At 46.1% G+C, this 19,479-nt stretch overlaps 1 protein-coding gene across 4 annotated transcripts in view; it reads left to right on the top strand.

Annotated features, from left to right (window-relative positions):
• The window catches only part of LOC149328699 (uncharacterized), a 340,147-nt gene that overhangs the window by 290,532 nt on the left and 30,136 nt on the right, over positions 1-19,479 (top strand). For all 4 annotated transcript variants that reach the window (XR_016285470.1, XM_089559646.1, XM_089559645.1 and 1 more), the window contains 3 exons: positions 629-869; positions 2,344-2,607; positions 3,992-4,111. Coding sequence is in view for 3 of the 4 variants with exons in the window: in XM_089559646.1 (XP_089415772.1) it covers positions 629-869; positions 2,344-2,607; positions 3,992-4,111 (625 nt within the window). In the remaining variant the exon portion in view is untranslated. The remainder of the gene's footprint in view (positions 1-628; positions 870-2,343; positions 2,608-3,991; positions 4,112-19,479) is intronic.

Raw genomic sequence — 19,479 nt, forward strand, 5'->3', positions numbered from 1 at the left:
GATGCTGGTAGGTTATTCCAGTCATTGCTTGTCCGAGGAATAAACGAGTATAAATATGCAAGCGTATTTGAGTATGGAATATGTAACATTTTGCTGTGGTCACGGCGAGTTGAAATGTATGACGGTGGTTGAACCCAAAGATATCGCAAGGTTGGGTTATGATGGTATATTTTATGAAAGAGATACAGGCGAGACAGCTTTCTTCGTGTCGATAAAAGTGGTAGTTGTAGGTTTTCATATTAGTAACACTAGCGGTCCTTTGGTAGTTGTTTAAGATAAACCGGGCTGAGCGATTGTGTATTGCCTCAAGAGAATTTGTATTGCCTCGATGTCATTGGATGGAGGATTTCCTTTGAGGGACATCTGCCGCTTCGTCCTTTAGTTGTATCTGGCTGTAGCACTACTGGCTCTTACTTGCTCTGCTACGTGGCATCCCACTGCACCAATTTTGATTTCAGTGCATCCGATCGCCTACAAAGTCAACTTAAGTTTCTTCTGTCGGAAAAGTAAAAGTCACTTTCTCTTAACGCGGCCATAAAGAACACAACAGGTCATGATATTGCATGCCATAAATCACCCGTCCCTTCCTCTGTATTTCAACTCACGTGACTGGGCCTTCGTGTTCCAGGTTCACACGAAAGGTGATTCCCGTGGTGGGCGGCTTCACGTGGGTCGAGGACGACTCGTTCCGCATCGACAACCACGTGCTGGAGGACAACCGCGTCGTCAAGGACAGCGCCCAACTGCGCCACTACCTGATGGCGCTGATGTCCCGAGGCATGAACGTGAACCGGCCGCTGTGGGACGTGCACGTGCTCCCCAACTACGACAGGGGCCGCGAGACTGTGCTTATCGCTAGGGTGCACCAGGTGAGCCATCTAAAACACATCGCGCGCACCCTTGGTCAAGGTAAAGCCTTCGGCAGATCGAACGGCTTGATGATTTCTTGCAATGGTTCCTGCCTTTCCATCGGCTGCATGACCATGCTTTTGAGTGAGCACACTATGGTGAAGGTAAAGCGAGAACAGCAGTTAAGCCTAACGACTAATTCGTATCGTAAACTAGAACACTCTGCCTACTGAAAGGAAACGATCGGAGGTGGACACGAACAACTCTGGGAGAGGACGGTAAGAATGAGGATACTTCTGGATCTCATCGAGCTTTCTTTCCTCCTGCCTTTGCTTGGGTTTGAGACAAAATTAACTAGCGTCCAGCTGGGTGTCTGGCAAGCTGGACCGTCGGTAACCATGAAACTGGCCGCGAATTCCCGAATTCCCCCAACGCTAGAGTGGTGCTCGCGGTAGACATCTGCCTCAGTGGCAATGTCCGACATCTCAGGCTAAATACGTGGCTCTGGCAGACAGACCGCTACCAATCAAAGTCATGGTTCGAATGTCGTCGCAGCTCGGGTAGTTTGTGACTTGACGAATATTTTTTTCTGATGTGTACGGCCAGCTAAACAGTTGACCTAGTTAACAATGGCGACGCTTCATGACACGTACTGCTTGCCTTGTCACTTGGATATAGTGGCGTCGCAATGCAAAGTTAGCAGTATAGCTTACCGGATGCTACGCTTCAGAGACAGTTCAGGAAAATAGGATTCTTGATAACACGAAACGAAGTGAACAAGGATTGAGGTGGAGCCTCAATCTGGGCGACAACCTTTCCCGCTTGTTTACCTCAATTATCGTCTAACGGCCCTTATCATCATTATTTGTTTAGTCTCACTTCAGTATCCGGCGCTTTGCCTCGACAAGAACTGTTCTCTGAAGCCGGGGGTGGATATGAATGGACACGCCTCCGCTCTTGTACAACGAAATCCGATTACCAAGTTTCATATGTTGTAAGCAGAATGTTTCTCCAACTTCGTTCAGTAGGCACAACCGACGCTGCGTCAACCACGTTTCATGAGCTTCATGTACATCATGCACATGTTGCACATGAGGTCATGCACATAAGGTACCCCCTTCGCCAAAACTAACCGAGCAGTAGGTTTTTGCTTCTCAACCATATAACGGAGCCTTTACAGTACCCCTAAATACCCAAAGGTGTCAGAAAGTAAGGACAAGCGTTCACCTAAATTTACGCAGATTCAGAGCTGAAGGGTTGCCATAAGCGCTTCGCTACGCGGCTAAGAAACAAACCACCACTGCCCAGTAACTTTTGGCTAAGACGATACGTGATGTACAGCCTCATGTACGCTCCTTACTTCTTTCCTTTCTCCGTCTTCCATTCCCCATTGTTCCCTTCATGTAATTTCAATGTCGCGCCTCATAATAAACAGCAAGCTTTAATACGCACTGCCGTTCCGAGTTCACTCACCTTCTCATTCCCCGCGGCCAGGTGATCAGCGACGGCGTGTCGTTGATGATGCTGTTCTGCAACCACCTCTGCGATCCGGGGCCGAGCCTGAAGCTCAAGCCCCGTTTCGGCGGCTCCAGCTTCCCGCTGAACGTGTGCCGGGCGCTGGTCGTCGGCCCGCTCACCTTCCTCATCTCGTGGCTGCTGCTCACCAAGCGCGACTTCAACTACCTCAAGCGGGGATCCAAGCCGCCCGGCCGACAGAGGGTGATCGCCTGGACGGCCGGCTCCATACGGCTCTCGCAGGTCAGTCGCATGGAGTGCGTGCGTCACGCGAAAGAAAGGACATATGCGCGGCTATGTGCGCAGCGATTGCGTGTTCACAATATGACTTACACAGTGGTGTGCCTTCATATATCTCTAAACACACAAGGGATAATTGCAAAATTAAAATATGAGTGTGTAGCAAGGCGTCGGCTATGCCGAAGCTTGTACGGTCAGATTATTGTAACTACTTCGACTGAAGGCTAGAATCTGACGATAGAAGCCTTACCTTACTCGCTCAGTTCTGTGACAGCGTATTGACATAGACTTTGTCCTTAAGAAGAGCGTAACTCTTCCCTGATTTCACCTAAACAGCCGGTGTGTTAAGAGACTCGACAACATCACTTGGCGCTACACCCGCATATTTTAATATTTCTTGCGATGCAATTTCTAACTACTCTTCGAAAACAGAGAATGAGCACATAGATACAAAAAGCAGATCAATAAGGGTTCCAATATTTACGAATCAATTTTATCACATTTGGTTAGGTAGTTGACGGCACTCGACCTTCAAGCTGTGGGGCGTTTTCAATACATAAGATAAATAAATGGCTTATATGCGCTACTATGCTTGCATATTCTTGGCAGCGTCGCGAAGAAATGTGCTTCCTTACTTAAAGATAGCTGTTTATTCTGCTGAAGGAATCGGGGTAAAGCCAGTCCGTTATTCTGAATTCATTATTTTAGAACAGTAGAGCTGAACAAATCTGAGCTACAATGCCTGCATAGCAATAATAGCGGGTTAATTAATGGTTTGATGGTTTATGACATGTGCTCATTCTCGCTAAAAAAAACTGCTATTTAAGTATGTGAATTTCGACGGGTGGTCAGCATATCCCGACGCCGCATCTTTTACTCACCTAGGATGAAGAATAAATACAGCGGATCTCGATATGTGGTTTTAAAGCAGCGTTGTGTCGAACAATAAGCGTTTTGACTTTTATGCTGGCTGTTGCTACGTCGCTATTTTTATCTTTTTGGTGGCTTCTTTATGCTTGCATTTCATGAAATAATGTCACACTTACTATGTGGAGAAAGGCGATGTGTGCCTTCTAAAGTTTTCATCTTGAAAACCTTTTTTCTCGCTGTTTTATGGTGTCACTGACAACGTACTGACGCGGTGACAAATCCCTTGCGTAGAGTACGTGCCATTAGGCAACAGCTGAGGCTCTGTTAGAAAAATGCACATATCGTAATAATCGTTGCAAATGTTAATGTTACACACGCCTGTTCGGAAGAAACTTCGCAGATAAACAACTTGCGAGCACGGATGGATGTGACTTCGATGGGAAAAACTATCAGCGCTTGCTGCAAGCAGTGCCTCATAGACCTTACCTATTGTTCTCGGCCTCTGTGGATCCCGCAGGTCTACCGCATCAAACAGATCACGAGAAGCACCTTCAACGACGTTCTCATGACGGCCATGTCGGGGTCGCTGCGCAGTTTCTTCAAGAGGCGAGGCGTCGTCAACCCACCCGACATCAAGGTATGGCGTGGTACATGCAGAAATGGCAGAAGTAAAATGCTGCCTATTGTTTACCATTCAAAACCAAGATTCAATCTTTACTTACGTGCCGCGGTGGCTCAGTGGTTAAGGCGCACGTCTACTAAGCCGGAGTACACGGGTTCGACCCCGGCCGCGTTTCGATGGAGGCAGAACGCAAAAGGCACCCGTGTGCTGCGCGATGTCAGTGCATGCTAATCCCCAGGTGGTCAGAATCATTCCGGAGACCTCCACTACGACACCTCTTTTTTCTTTCACTCCCTCCTTTAGCCCTTATCTTACGGCATGTTTTGAATGTCCACAGAGATATGTAAGACCGTTACTGCGTCATTTCCTTTCTGCAAAAACCAATTTTCAATTTTTTCTTTACTTTACGGGAAATAGAAGGGCAATACGGAACGCGCTGTACGCAAGGACAGGTCCCAGAGCCAGGTATCTATGACTCTCGAGATCTTCGGTACCGAGTGCCTTACCCGCAGCTTGTGATCGTTCCCAGAAGAAAATGTTCAAGAACGAAAGAACAAGTCAGAATTCCATTGCTAATTTTTACTGCCTGTGCATACCCTTTAAATTCTCCGACCTCTGTTTAGTGCATATTGGGGCTAAAAGGTGGCTACGCGGATCATTTCAGAAGAATCCGCTCATGCACGTCAGGAATGCACGCCTTTTCCACATTTTGCTCAAACCTGCATGCGCCCGATGTAACGACTTGAAAGCGACGGAGTCATTTCACTGGAAAGGAAATACAAAAATTTAAGTGCATTAGAATTTTTTTTAGCGCTACACAGTTCCGTTGCCAGGTGTAACTCCAACTCCTACGATATACGGCATGCCTTATAACACAGTATGAACTGACGCACTTGAAAGCAGCTTAATTTTTTTTTTTGAACAATCGCGTCAAGGCTCTCGTTCCGCAGAAAATTCGTCGTCGTGTTGCGAGCGAAAAAGCAAGCGGCCCACCTTGGTCTTGTGACCTTGGGGTGTCATCACAACCGGCCCACCAGATTGTGAGCAAACGGCCTACCATTGCAGGGTGCCGTTAATGCAATGAGTGGTGACGAGAGGTGTCTATGTTTGAAACCGACATTCGCGGGGCAGTGGCGCATCGTTTAACTGCTGCACCACTGCGCCAGGAGTGGCATGAGGCTTCCCTGAGATTTATGCATGTGTTGTAGAGAACGAGCGCGTCTGCGAAGTGATACGGAAAGAGAACCCAAGGCCGCGTCAGGGGCCCAGCAACATTATCGCGTTATACCCTCAAGGCGGAGTTCAAGTGTCACTCCAAGTTTTTGCCTTTATGACGACGATGGAACTGTATGCACGCAACACCATGTGGTACACCATGTGGTGGTACCACATGGTACCACCTGCATGTTTGACATTTCATTTTTGGATATTTCATTAATTGGCTTACTTCTGTTTGTTTATGTTCATGACTTTCCCAAATGAAGAGCTCGGTTTGCATTTCGTTTAGTCCTTGTTTTGCTCATATTCTATTGCCCAAACAACAAGTGTTTTGACATTATTGTTTCCTATCTTCGTCCTGTACACTGATGTCATTTGTATGCCCCCCCCCCCCTGCTTGGGCCGTAAAGGCCTGCAGTATTGAATAAATAAATAATAAATAAAAAGAAGAGCAGAACATTCTACTAGATTAACGTCACTGCGTCAAAGCAGCAGGCTTCATTCTTACCGAATTAGACCGTCCAGAAGTTAGTCGCGGAGTTACTGCCGCGTTGAACAGAGGACTGCAAACCATTTTACTAATATTTTAGTGCTGTAGATATTACAGGTATTGTCCGAAACGGCGTCATTTATCGTGTAAATAGTAAATTACAGCTGTGGCTTTAAAAAAATGTTTGCAATATTTCTGCTTGAGATGAACAATACTACTTTTCGCTTTGCTTTAAATAGAGAACTGAGCGCGGTATCAGGCACTGAAATGAAGCCTTCAGAAATTATTAGTATAAATTGCGAGACTGTTTCTTACTTTAGCATTGATTTTGAGTCACTGTTTCTAAACTTGAGACCACCTTAAAGCAAGCTGAGTGCTTTTCTCGTGATCTTCACCTCTGAGTAAAATCTGTAAATCTGAGACTGCTAAATTTCATAATCACGCATAAAAAATGGAGAAGGAATACAAGCTCAATTTGCGATTACTTTTTAGGTTATTACCTTGCTCGCTTCAAACTACAGCAATTCTAGAACTGCCAGAAAACAGACATAGCTGAAGATGTTCGGTAAGAAAAAGGGTGATAGGTTTCAAAAATAAAATTTTGGCACACATGTAGTACCTAGACTTTTATCGCGAGGCGCACTCATTGCCCTTAGCGATATCAATCACCTTTCTTGGTACTTTTACGTGGCGGCAAGCAAAAGGACTCTGACGACCGATGTCTAGGAGATGCTTAATGGCTGCAGGCCTAGCGCTACCGCTCCGCCCTTGTTGTTGTTGTTTACCTCTGTAAACATATGAAACGTGCCACTGCCCGCTTCGTCGTCTTTCTAGTCCACAACACGACTCGGAGCCACCGAGCAATCGTCTCGATTGCGAACTAGCAAGAATTTTATAGTCGATAAGATGCAACAACATAATATAATATAATGTAATGAAAGGAGTAAATAAGTAAATAAACAAAGAGCGTGACGATTGCTGGAAGTTAAACTTACCACTAGAAGGGAGACCACCTCTCCGTGTCGCTAATGGACAACACTATAAATATAGGGGCTGCTGAAGTTTCTGGAAGCGAATAGCCTCCACGACCTACTCTAGCTTGTCTGTAGCTTCTTATGCCGCCTGATAGGTGTGCGAGATTAAGAAGGACGAGAGATAATGACTGATGGCTATGGGATAATTTTATGACAGTTGCTCTAGCGCGAGCGCTCCGCCCGCGTCTCAGCCCACTTCGTCGTCTTCCAAGTAAGCAAAAGTATGCTTCATACACTTTAATGGGATGTTTATTTGAAGTGTGTACGCTAGTCTTCCTTTATTATGAGCGCTGGAAGGTTTTTAAGTGTCTAGTTTGCTTCGCCGGTTCTTGCATCCATAAGAGTTTATTTGGACTCACGATCAAAAGGTACATCCGTCCCTCTACAAAAACAAAGATACATCACTGCTCAACGTACGAACACCGCTGTTTACTGGCAATTTCATATGGGCGTTCAAGCAGGGCTATGTGAAATACCCTATTAGCACGATGTCAGTGACTGCTCAGCTGTCACTAAAAGGCGCACTTTGCTAAGTGCAAATTTTCTTCGGAACCTAAAGTTCGTTAAGGCTGCTTTATCTTCGTTGTTGCAGTAACATCTTTATTCTTGATTTGTGGAAATGTCCCCCTTTTGTAGCGTGAGCTACATCGCCCACAGTCTCGCTGTTTCGCTGTTTCTCTTGCATGACCATACTGCGCATGCGCGAGGAGCAAGTGACGTCACTACACACAGCGGGCGTGCCTAGCCTCTCGCGCTCGCCTTCCTTTCCTTAAAATGATCGGAGTGTAAAACGTTGACAGCGCCAACGCCAATAAACACAATGAACGCCGACGGCCTATGGCTTCAGCGCCGCGTTTCTGGCGCAACCTTCCGAATGGCTGCAGCCCACATCTCTCTCTCAGCATCCCACGCACCTAAGCACGATTCAGGCGTCCGCTGAACCAGGCAGCCATTATGCGCACTTCCTTACCTTAAAATGATCGGAGTGTGAAACGTTGTCAACGCCAACGCCAAAGAACGCAACGAACGCCTACTGCCTATGGCTCCTGCGCCGCGTTTCTGGCACAACGTTGTCAATGCCGACCAATGAAGCGCACACCTGTCACTACCGCCACTTAGCTTAAAGCATGGTCGAGGTGTTCACGGTTCCAAGATGGCAGTTATGCGCCTTCCCTCTGGTTCAGGTGTCCACCGAGATGTGGACACGTAGCCCTGACCTCACACTACCTATATCCTGACATAGCAGAGCTAAGCCATGCCAATGTTTTAAGGCGAAAGCCTTTAATGGCTCATACTGTCGTGACCAAGACGTATTAGCAAATTTTTCCGCGTTTCAGATTGGCCGAAATGGTCGTGACGTCACTGCGCGCGAATTTTGACGGGTGTCCACCGAAATATGTGAGACAGTTACTGCGCAAATACAATTTTCAACTGGTGTCCACCGAGATATATGAGCCAGTTAGTGCGTAATTTTCTTTCCTCAAATACAATTTTCATTTTCTTCATTACGGACCCTCTTTCTTTTTCTTCTTTCAGTCCACTTCCTCCCTTCCTGTACGGTGCGGTTAAGGTGTCCACCGAGATGACAGAGAATTACAGCGCCATTTCCTTTCCTCAAAAAGCGTTGCGTTCAAAGAGCAACGTATCGCGCCGAACGGGTGGTGGCGTTTCGTGGACTGCCTGGCAGCGCTACAACACGCCGTCGCGGTCCACTCCTAAAGGCAAAGATTAAGCGTCATTAATTGGCATTTAATTAATGCGCCAACAGAATCTGAAGTCAACAATCGCGTAGCAGAATGCAGCACTCAGGCTTTCGCCTTTCACCATTTTAGCCGCTGAAGTTCCTCGTAATATTTTTTTTGTTCACACGTTTACATCACCCATGGTGCAAGAACTACTGTGACTTTTCAATATTCGTGTTATGCATTACAGGAATGCTCACAGCGGCGTTGTTACTTTTATATGGGGTGTTTCAGTTTAATGAATTAAGACTTGGCCTAAGGGTTTGAACTGAAATTAAATTTGAACAGGATAGACAATTAACGGTCACAGATATACTTGCACAAGGTATCCTCCCATCGAAATGACTAACCTTCAGAAGCGGCTCTGTGCGCGTGTCATATATTGCACTTCTGCAAAAAAAAAAAGAAAGAGAGAGAGAAACCTCGTATAAGCTGGAATAACCTGCATATGTGTAATGGTTTTACGGTTTCGGACATTTTTTTTCTATTTCAATGTGTAGAAAGTGCGCTAGAAACGCGGAACGCGCTTGTTTTGGAATTTAATTCTTTAGCTGAAATGAATTCGGGCATACACATTCAAGCCAACGTCACACACAAATATAAAAAAAACACAATCGCCAAGAACTACACCAGAGGCTGCTCTGCGGGACACGCGCGAAAACCAGACCCAAAGACGGCGACAGTTGGAGTAAGGCTTCGGGATCTTTTCTGACGAGCGTGGCAGGCTCTGAGTGTTACGGCCGGTATGTGTTTCCTACAAGGAGAACGCACTCTCAGCTACACGGCTTTGCAATACGCGGTGCGTGTATTCCAAAGCCGCCGAGACTTTCGATCTGCTCGCTGTCGCGATGGCTGCCGTCGCTTCAGTGTGCGTGTTTTCCATCCGCAGCAAAGTGAACAAAAAGTACTGTTTCTTTGTGCCATCCCTATTTCGTTTGTCCAAATATGACACGTATTTGTGGGTATTTCAAGTGGGGAGAGAAAATTCTTTCGGAACCATGTTCTGGCTTTGTCATGTCCAACATTATTTGATAAACAATTTGACTTTTCAATAACTGTAATGCAGTGAAATGGAAACATTGAAGATAATGGTCCATTCTTCTGATATGTAGCGAAATCTTTCTTTTGTAGTGTTTCCATCGATCGCATTGAGCAGTGAAGACTGCAGTAGAAAATCATGAAATGTAAAGGGGAATGCTTTTAATCATAGCAAAAAATATAGAAGCCTGCCGATTGGAGATCTGCGGATATATTGATTGTTATAGCGAAATCTTGTAATATATATAAAAAAATCAGGGGGGCACTTAGTTACCCTAAAGTGCAGTAAGGTTGGTTTGGTTTGGTTTATGGGGTTTGAAGTCCCAAAGCGACTCAGGCTATGAGGGACGCCGTAGTGGAGGCTCCGGAAATTTCCACCACCTGGGGTTCTTTAACATGCACTGACATCGCACAGAACACGGGCCTCTAGAATTTCTCCTCCAAAGAAATTCAACCGCCGCGGCCGGGATCGAACCCGCGTCTTTCGGGCCACCGCCTTTCGTGCTGAGCCACCGCGGCTGCCAGGAAGTCCACAGAACGCCATCGCCCGTTCAGATGTACGCCTTGCTCGTCGGTAAATTGGTTTTTGAGGAAAGGAAATGTATCTGCCCCGCATATCTCAGTGGACACCTGAACCTCGCCGTAACGGCAAGGGAGGAAGATGGGAGTGAACGAAGACACCTTATTCACTAGATCCGCATTTGTTCATTCCAAACCATCGAGCTGGCATGGCGGAGCAATAAAGAAAAAAAATAAGCTGGCATGGCGGAGTGGTCAGCGTGCTCGTCTCGCACTCCGGAGTCCCTGGTTCGATTCCCCAACTCGACCAATTTTCTACTCAGTTTTGTTTATTTATCTGATCTGACTAGAAAGGGTAATTAGGCTAATTGGTTAATCAAGCAATTAACTAAACTCAGTCCCACTTACTTGGAGCATCACTATACGATCCCTTTAATTGGTTGCATGGTTACCAGCCAAAGTACAATCGGCCCCGTTTGAAATTTGCGGGGACGTCACGACCATTTCGATGAACTGAAACAAGTTCAGCGTAGCTACGGCGGCCGCCCGAGGTCTCTCTTTGGCTGTCGAAGTGTTGCTTTCGCATCAAAAATTGCGTGCGTAAACTCTTTCCGGTTCAAAAAAATTCAGGGGGCACTTTGGCTGGGTAGAGGCGGAAGCGTTTTCCGCACCACCTTCGCTGTTTCTGCGGCACTGGTGGCGTCACATATATTCGAGTACTAATTACTAAGTGATGGCAAATCACTAATTAATTGTTAATTACTGATTAATGTCTGAATACTAATTAGCTGCTAATTAATGACGCTTAAGCTTCGCCTTTAGGAGTGGAACGCGACAGCGCGTTGTAGCGCTGCCAGGGAGTCCACGGAACGCCACCACCCGTTCGGCGCGATGCCTTGCCCTTTGAACGCAACGCTTTTTGAGGAAAGGAAATGGCGCAGTAATTCTCTGTCATCTCGGTGGACACCTGAACCGCACCGTAGAGGAAGGGAGGTGGGAGTGAAAGAAGATAGATAAAGAGGAGCCGTAATGAAGAAAATCAAAATTGTATTTGAGGAAAGGAAATTACGCAGTAACTGTCTCACATATCTCGGTGGACACCCGTCAAAATCCAGGGGGGCACTTTTTTTACCTAAAGTGTGGTCACTGATGTGGGGTTAAGATGTTAAGCTTCGCCCCTAAGAGTGGAACGCGACAGCGTCTTGCAACGGTGCCAAGGAGTCCATAGAACGCCATCGCCCATTCGGTTCTACGCCTCGCTCGTCGGTAAATTGGTTTTTGAGGAAAGGAAATGTATCTGTCTCTCATTTGTCGGTGGACACGTAAACCTCACCGGAAGGGAATGGAGGGGGACGAGAGTGAGTGAAGACACCGTATTCACTAGACGCGCCTTTGTTCATTCCAAACCGTCGAGCTGGCATGGCGGAGTGGATAGCGTGCTCGTCTCTCACGCCGAGGACCGGGGTTCGATTCCTGAGCTCGACCATTTTGTTAATCGCTTTTATTTATATATATGGCCTGAGTAGTAAAGCTAACTAGGCTAATTGGGTAATTAAGCAATTAACGAAGCTCAGTCCCACTTACTTGGAGCATCACTATACGATCCCTTCAATTGGTTGTATGGTTACTAGCCAAGGTGCAATTGGCCCCGTTTGAAATTCGCGCACTGTGACGTCATGACCGTTTCCACCAATTGAAAAGCGTGACAATTTCTGTCGACAACTGCTGCTTACAACGATGAGACATTAAAGGCTTCCGCCTTAATAGTTTTTGTGCGGATTGTTGGGTACGTTCGGGTTGAAATTTCTAACCGCAATAGGCTCATGCCAGTAAGAAGTAGATCTGCATGATCAGGCTGAACATTACAAAACCTCACAAGGGTAGAAACTTGGGTGAGTCGGTAACGGTGATCCATGATGTGTGATGTAGCGCAAAACGGGACAAGGGACAGACAAAGACGCACACAACACAGGCGCTAACTTCCGACCGACAGAAACCTAGGCGACCAACAGGAAAGTGAACCGTGAGGAAAACAGGCGCATGCGCTCGGAAAAAATAATGTGAGCGAGGAACAACGGACAAACGACTCAGCGATTATTTAAGAAGGCCAGCTCTCTTTTGGACAGGGAGATAGACGGCTTGCTGATGCATTTATCTTCCAAGGCAGCGATACGCGCTGCTTCAATAATTTCACGTGCTAACTGATCCCGGTGTCTGGCTACGATCGAGAACCTATCCAAAAGTGGCACAGAACCACACTCCTTACAGTGCAAACCCAGATTGCTGCCAGTAAAAGTTTTCAAGTTGTTTTTGTATTCACGAAGCCTATCATTCAAGCAACGACCAGAGTGACCAAGATACTGCTTGCCACAGGAGAGTGGGATGTTGTAAACAATGCCTTCAGTGCATCTTACGAACTTTTTTCTATGATTAATGGTGGACTGAAGTTTTTGGGGACGTTTATCGGCGGGCAAAGTTTTTTTGTATAGCGCGCTTAGTTTTTCAAGGGCTGAAAAAAACCACCCGAACATTTGCTTTCGTCCCAATTTTCTTGAGATTGTGGTAGAGGTAATTAATGTGGCGAATGATGGCAATTTTGCCTTTCTTTCTTTCTGAAGGCAATTTTCCGTATCAGTTAACCAATGATAGTGTTTGATTAGACGTTCATAGTCTGCTTAATTTTTTCATTATGTATAGTTATTATAACAGAAGGCTCATTAATGGCATTAACTTATCCTTTTTTTGTTTGTGAGAAGTAGCAGATAATCGTGAAGAACCCTTGGCGACAGAGATTCGCAGCCTGCTGAGCAGAAAATGTGTGAATATTAAGTTGTAATTAAAAGCCAGAAAAAAGCATGGACCTCGGCCTAAATGCGGACATAAAGTCGTGCACAAAGTCGATTTAGCAATAAATGATAATACACTTCTTATTGACGCAAAGTTCAAGGTGTTTAGCATTTCATTTTGCTTTTTTCCTCATTCTAGCGGTGGCAAAGATGCAGTGGGGGGGGCGGGGGGGGGGGGTATAAAAATATGTCAGTACAATCTTTTGCGGAAATTCCTCCATAAGCAAGTTTTTCTTTATACCATTTAGTTAAGCAATTGCAGCTTTTTAGATGAGTAATTCCCCGGGGGCCCGGAACCCGCGCTGTTGCGAGACATGGAGCAATATAAACACTCCGTAATGACACATTCTACTGCGAACTGTTCTGCAGTTCTTCGGATTTTTTCTGTGTGCTCCTCCTTATCGCAATCACTCCATCTGGTTTATCACATTCAACATGTTACGCACTCCCGCTTTACCGCAACCACCACGTTCATACGCTGCGCATCCGTGTGCTTGCTAGACATGGTGAACATGCCACCCTTTGCACAATGCTGCAGAAGCATTATTTGAACTTCATACCTGCCATCTGACATGCAAAGTAGGGTAAGAGCGGGACACGGTTGGCTTGGGCTGCGATTCATGTAATGATACTTGCATGAAGTGAGATCAGTCACTACCTTTGCCCCAGCCACTTAGCCCAACAGGTGATTCACTCGTTGAACTCATCGTGAAGTTGAGTCGGTTCTTTGGGTTAGAGGTGTCAAAGCGATTCAAATCTGAGAACGTCTAGGTGCTGACAGGGCTTTGAAATGCGTTTAAGGTACCTACTAGTTGCGATCCTGCAAAGCTGTCCATTTTCTCTTGAAAGCTACTATTTCGGAGATGCCGCGCTTTTTTTTTTCGGATGGAAGTCGATTATAACCGGATTTCAAGGAAACGTTCACTAGGCATAAAAATTTTTACGAATCGACTCGTACACGGAGGCTTAGGGCTGTGGTTTCCTTCACTCCGCATAGTTATAAAACTTATTCGTTCTTTTCCAGTTCGCATAGGCTGTCAGAAGTGATATGCACTGCATGCTAACTGATGTTCAATGATATACATGTCTCTATATTGCGAAATAGCTATGTGAATAAGACGCAGCCAAAATCAACGTACATATATTTGATCTTTTGTGCGGCACTTTCGTATCAAGTCACTAGAAAAACAAAAACGTCGTTTCCAAACAAGACACCGTGTAGCCGTGTTCGATTAGGAAAGAGTCCACATAGTACTCATTAATGTAGAAAAAAAGGATAAAAAATCTCCGTCGGCGCGGCGCTCACGTCGCTGACTCGGCAAACACCACTCCAACTCGCTGCCCTGCTTTTTGAACAAACCAAGTCTGTGCAAACGAGTATTTCTATGTTGCTTTAAAACTCCCGGCCGCCAAAGCGCGTCGTGGTGTCCAAAAAAACAAAAAAAGACACAATTCTAGCTTCCGCAGGGTGAGTGGCAGTGTGGGCGCCAGTACTCCTTCGCATTTGGATGCGCAGACGCATCAGAATGCAGCAGGCGACACACAAGGACCCTCTCTAAGGAACAGTAAACGGCAGGAGATAAAACAAGGCTGCTGTAGTTTTTCTTCAAGGAAAGACCAAGTCTCTTTTTGTGTGGTCATTTTCACTGCTTGCACATGTCAGGTGGCGTGGACAGCTGTCAGACTGCAACGATCACTCCAATTGTGACAGCCTCGTTGTTTTTAGCGTGCTTTTCAAGTCCACCCCCAACCGTCGAAAAGTATTTTGTCGTCTGAAACGCTCGTTGATTGCCTTTGTTACTTTTCTCTCGTTCGTTTATTTACTCTTTCGCCGTCTTTCGCTACTTTTTCTCAGCTGAGAGCGGGTGATGTTTCCGGGCAGCATCGCGGCTACAATGTTAGGAGCCCGAGGAACATTTATTCTTTTTACATTCCTGTCTTCTTCTCAGTCGACGGGCAGGTTCTTTTCCCATGCTTGCGTGAGCTTACCCGTGACGTTCCGAGTAGCACATTGGGTGACATGTTTTTTTGCCGGCTCAGTTTCAACTGCTTCCGGGCTCTGGACCCGCATGGACTTTGACGTGCTTAGTCGGCACAAAGGATAGCCGGGATAACAATCCTGAAGTGCAAGCTCCGGCGGCGAAGCGATAGTGGCCACGCAAGCCAGTTTGAGTCGTCTCTTCTTAGAGGCGTTGTACCGTTAGCTGTCGGAGGGCTTATTGCAGCCCGGGCGGAAGTCAGAAGCGTATGGTACTGAAAGCCGGTGTGCCGTCGAGCATTGTGTGAGCAGTATTACTTTCTTCACCGTCTTCGTCGGGAAACATCTTGGTGATTAATCAGGTTTGGTAAAGGTATCACACTAGCACTGCTAACGTGACCTACTGGTTGCGTTAGTAAAAAGCGCGTCTCTTGCTTCTCTCTGTCACGGGAGTCGAGAGTTTGACGGAAACCCGTCTGGTCGGGGATGTACAGTCTTTGTCAAAAGTAACCAGGCTGCATGGTTTGCTTCTAGCTCGTACAGTGGAGCCCTTACAGCTTCCCTGAAGCTGAAATGGTCGTTAAAGGTAAGGACTGGGGGTCTTCTTACCTTCCAACACCTTTTGATCTTTAGGAAAGTCACAAGGGCTCCACTGTACAAGCTAGAAGCAAACCATCCAGCTTGGTTACTTTCGACAAAGACGGTACGTGAAGGAGACGGCAGAACACAGACCAAAAAATTAAACTTTAAATGACGTTTCAACTTCTGTGCGGGAACCGAAAGGTCATTTAAAAGTTCTTTTTTTGGTCAGTGCTTTGCCTTCTTCTTCATGTACATCCCCGACCAAACGCATTTCCGTCAAACCCTCGACTTCCTCAATTTAGCCTGGTCGTATGGCCAGACAGCAATCATCGAGTGAACAAGGCTTCCGTATTGGAACCAAAATGTCATTTAAAAGTTCATTTTTTGGTCGGTGCTCAGTCTTCTCTGTGGACACCCCCGACCAGACGGGTTTCCGTCAAACCCTCGACTTCGTCAACTTACGCCGCTCGTATGGCCAGACAACAATCATCGCTTGAACAAGGCTCCCGTTCAAGCGATGTTCCTCCGTTCCTCAGGCTTAATGGCGCATACACACGGCGGGGGATTGGCCATGGAGCACTGCGGCTACAAACGAACTCATGTAGAAGGAGGGGAGTATTTGGATAATTTTTGTGTCTTAGACTGGAATTTGTGCAAATATGATATTGCACCAATTGCTTTACCTCCTCTGCTTCTCTTCTTCACTGGGCTCAAATAAAGTTTTCCTCCTCCTCCTCTTTTCTAAGCAAGCCGGCTTCGTGATGCCTCTTTGCAGCCGTTTGACACCTTCGTCGCGCTCAGCGCACATCTCAGCAAAGAGGTTTTAAATTCACCTTGTCAAGCTAGTCGGTCTGAGTCACCCCATCCGTGCAGTCGGGTTGACTAAACTCTACCCGACAGTCGCTTAGCCCAACTCGCTAGCGTTTACACGAGCTCGACAGGTCTGCTCGGCTTCATTTTGTCGGGCGCATGTCCAGTATGAGGCGTTCGCTGCGGTTAATATTAAACGAAGCTGAGACGCCACTGAACCTGCGATCCATTTGACGTGCAAAGTGAAAACACTATAACAGTCTAGTCACGTAAGCGCTAGGGCGGTAAAGAAGTAATAACAGACCTGCTCTTTATTGGCGGCAAATTTTACTGCCAAGTGTTTCTGTACCGTTAGGGAACATCACGCCTTACGCTCAAATTTCTATGCACTCGATAATAAGCCAGGAATTAACATCAATCTGACCTCTCTGTCGTTTCTTGTATATAAACGTATTTCTTTGAAACAGTAAATACCAATAATTGCAGAAGTAAAAGAAGTAGGATGTGCAACAAAAATTATTGCTCTTCGGGAAGTGGGCCATTCAATTCCAAATTATTCATGCAGCGACCCCGAAAATGCGAGCAGGACGGGTCTGTCATTCGTTGCGTACGTGCCGAAATTGTTTTTAGTTCTTGCCATGCCGCTTGACGTAAACTGGTGCTGGCATCACCAGAACTATAGGAAAATGATTTCGGCGGCGATGCGGCAGTTGGACATTATGCAAATGCAACCAGGAAAGGCCAAATTTTTGGTCGCATATTACCATTGATTATGTCGCAGTTATCGTTTGGGACCATTAAGCTTTCACCTACAAAGAACTTCTCTATAAGGCACACACCACGAATAAAAGTGACAAGATACATATTGGGCGGTAAACGAGAAATAAGCGGGGGGGGGGGGGGGGGGACGGATATTGATTCGCAAAGGTGAGTATTTTTTCGACACAATATGACAATGTTCTTGCACCGTCCGACAGCATCTGCTGCAGTCGCGACAGCGTAGGCAAGCACAAGTCTCTTCATAAGGGGGGGGGGGGGGGGGGGGGGGGGTTCAGAGTTGATGTTAAGGCCTGTTCATGTCTTCCCTATAACAGGAAATAATTTAGGACGAAATATGTGACCCTTCCCCATGCATATTAGGGCAGCCACTCCCTTCTCTTGCCCTTCCCCACCTTCCCCTCGCCGCTGTTATTCCACGCCTGTGGCCTGTGGCTGTGGCGCCTGTGGTGCAAGTTAATTATCAGATTATAGGTTTCACTGCTTAAACCAAGAGGTCGTGGCAATCACTGTGACCCTAGTGCAAGCGTGCTGTGCTACTGGTTCCATTCCAAACTACAGACCTCTTTTTCCGAACACTCACATGAAAAAACTGCTGGCGCTTTCTCTAAGTGCTTGAAGAGAAATAAAGGACTTGTAATGCATGCTAATGTATGATGTCAGTCTTCATCAGCCTTCGAGCGCTACCAAAAAAAAAAAACCACAGGAAGACCCTAGCGAGCATTATTCTGGTGGTTTCTGTTGTCTTGTTTCTGCTTTTTTAACATTGCGCCGCGCGGCGCCAAATGCTTTGATAGCGAAAACGGTCTATTCTTCCAATCTCGAACTAAAAAGGAATCTTTGCGCATGTCACGTGATTATTTTCTTGCACTATTTCTTTTTTTTCTGAGAAGAAAGGAGACTTCGGCGAAAGCTGCTCTATTCATTCACGCTCTGTCAGTCTCTAGATCCACCACTGCGGGGCGCTGGGTCATCTTGAGACCGATTCGGTAGGAGTTTCCATCTCCCGACAAACTTTCTTTCTAAGTGCGCTAGGAGGAGCTTTCATTTTGCTTGCAGCTGCGTTGCCAACCTCTTTTCGCTCACCGTTGAGTTTAGCGAAATAAAACCCAAAGATTCGTTCTTGATATTTGCTGGTACTCAATAACCTTTTTTCGCACCCAGTAGGCATATTCTCCCTTCAATCTTCTTTTCGTATTAGACAGAATCGAACGCTCCTGTCATATTTCTCCGGCTGTGCATATTCTTTCGTTCCTGACATCTCTGGATATTTGCAGGTTCTTTTTTCTTCGTTTCGCCGTTGAAGACTTCATTCCGCTTCACTTCAAGCATTCCACCGGCGTTTCACTAAAGCCAAATCGAACCTCTTCAGAAGCGGCGCCATTCTGGCGCGAGCTTTTTTCCCACATGGTACCCATCTTTTGTGGCTTCCTCACGGTGCCACCGAGAGAAAGTTTTGTTTGTTTTGTAACACTTAGTTGGCTTTGCAATGCTCAACTGGGCGCAGCGCGAGTGTCATTGATCGAGTTCGTCTTGATGCTTCGCACTGTGGTCCTGTGCAAGCCGAAATTTTTGCGCGGCATTTTTTTTCGCGCTCTGTCACTTACAAAATGAAGAGCTCTTGGTTTGGCCTCCATCGAGTGTTCCGGATGTTTTTTGCGAAGGTATATTCTTTACAAATCGCTCTTCTTTCGAGGTGTCGAGGAAGAAATACCGCAGGAAATTTTTCACCCTCAGTGTCTTGATTTTAAAAAGTTCTGATCTGCGGTTTCTTTTTTTTTCTGAGTTCCATTTCTTAAACCATGACACACAGTCATGCGTTTAATTTCAGGTTCGCTTAGATTCAAGCCGAACATTTTTTTGTCGAGCAATAAGGCGAGCGGTGGAAACTTTGTCTGGTGCATTGTATTCGTGGTAAATAATGTCTACACTGCAAAACGCAGGAGCGTCATTCTTGCCATCTCGTGGAAAAAAAAGTCCTCTTGTGCAAAACTGGAAGACAATCTAAAATCAGTTCTGGTACTGGTTCTGATTCAGCGTAACGAGCGGCGTCTACTTCTGAAGATAGCCTTTCAATACGCTGATATGAAGATAAATATGATGATGTTATGAACATGAATAAGATGAGCATAAAGTAGGAATAGCTAGGAGGAGGGAGGCGTGCCCATTGGCTAAAAAGGGGAGGATTGATGGAGCCATAGATGTTCAGTAAATATAATAACACCAGAGGAGAGGGCTATGCATGTCTGAAAGTGCCTCCTCGTTGCAACGGAAGGTATTAAACATTAGATTGATGATCCTCGTCATTGTGACAGCTGAATGCCAGTTTTTCATGCTAAATCTTATGAA

The sequence above is a fragment of the Amblyomma mixtum genome, chromosome 9, assembly GCF_055824585.1.
Source record: "Amblyomma mixtum isolate Tamu chromosome 9, ASM5582458v1, whole genome shotgun sequence".
Classification (NCBI taxonomy): Eukaryota; Metazoa; Arthropoda; class Arachnida; order Ixodida; family Ixodidae; genus Amblyomma; species Amblyomma mixtum.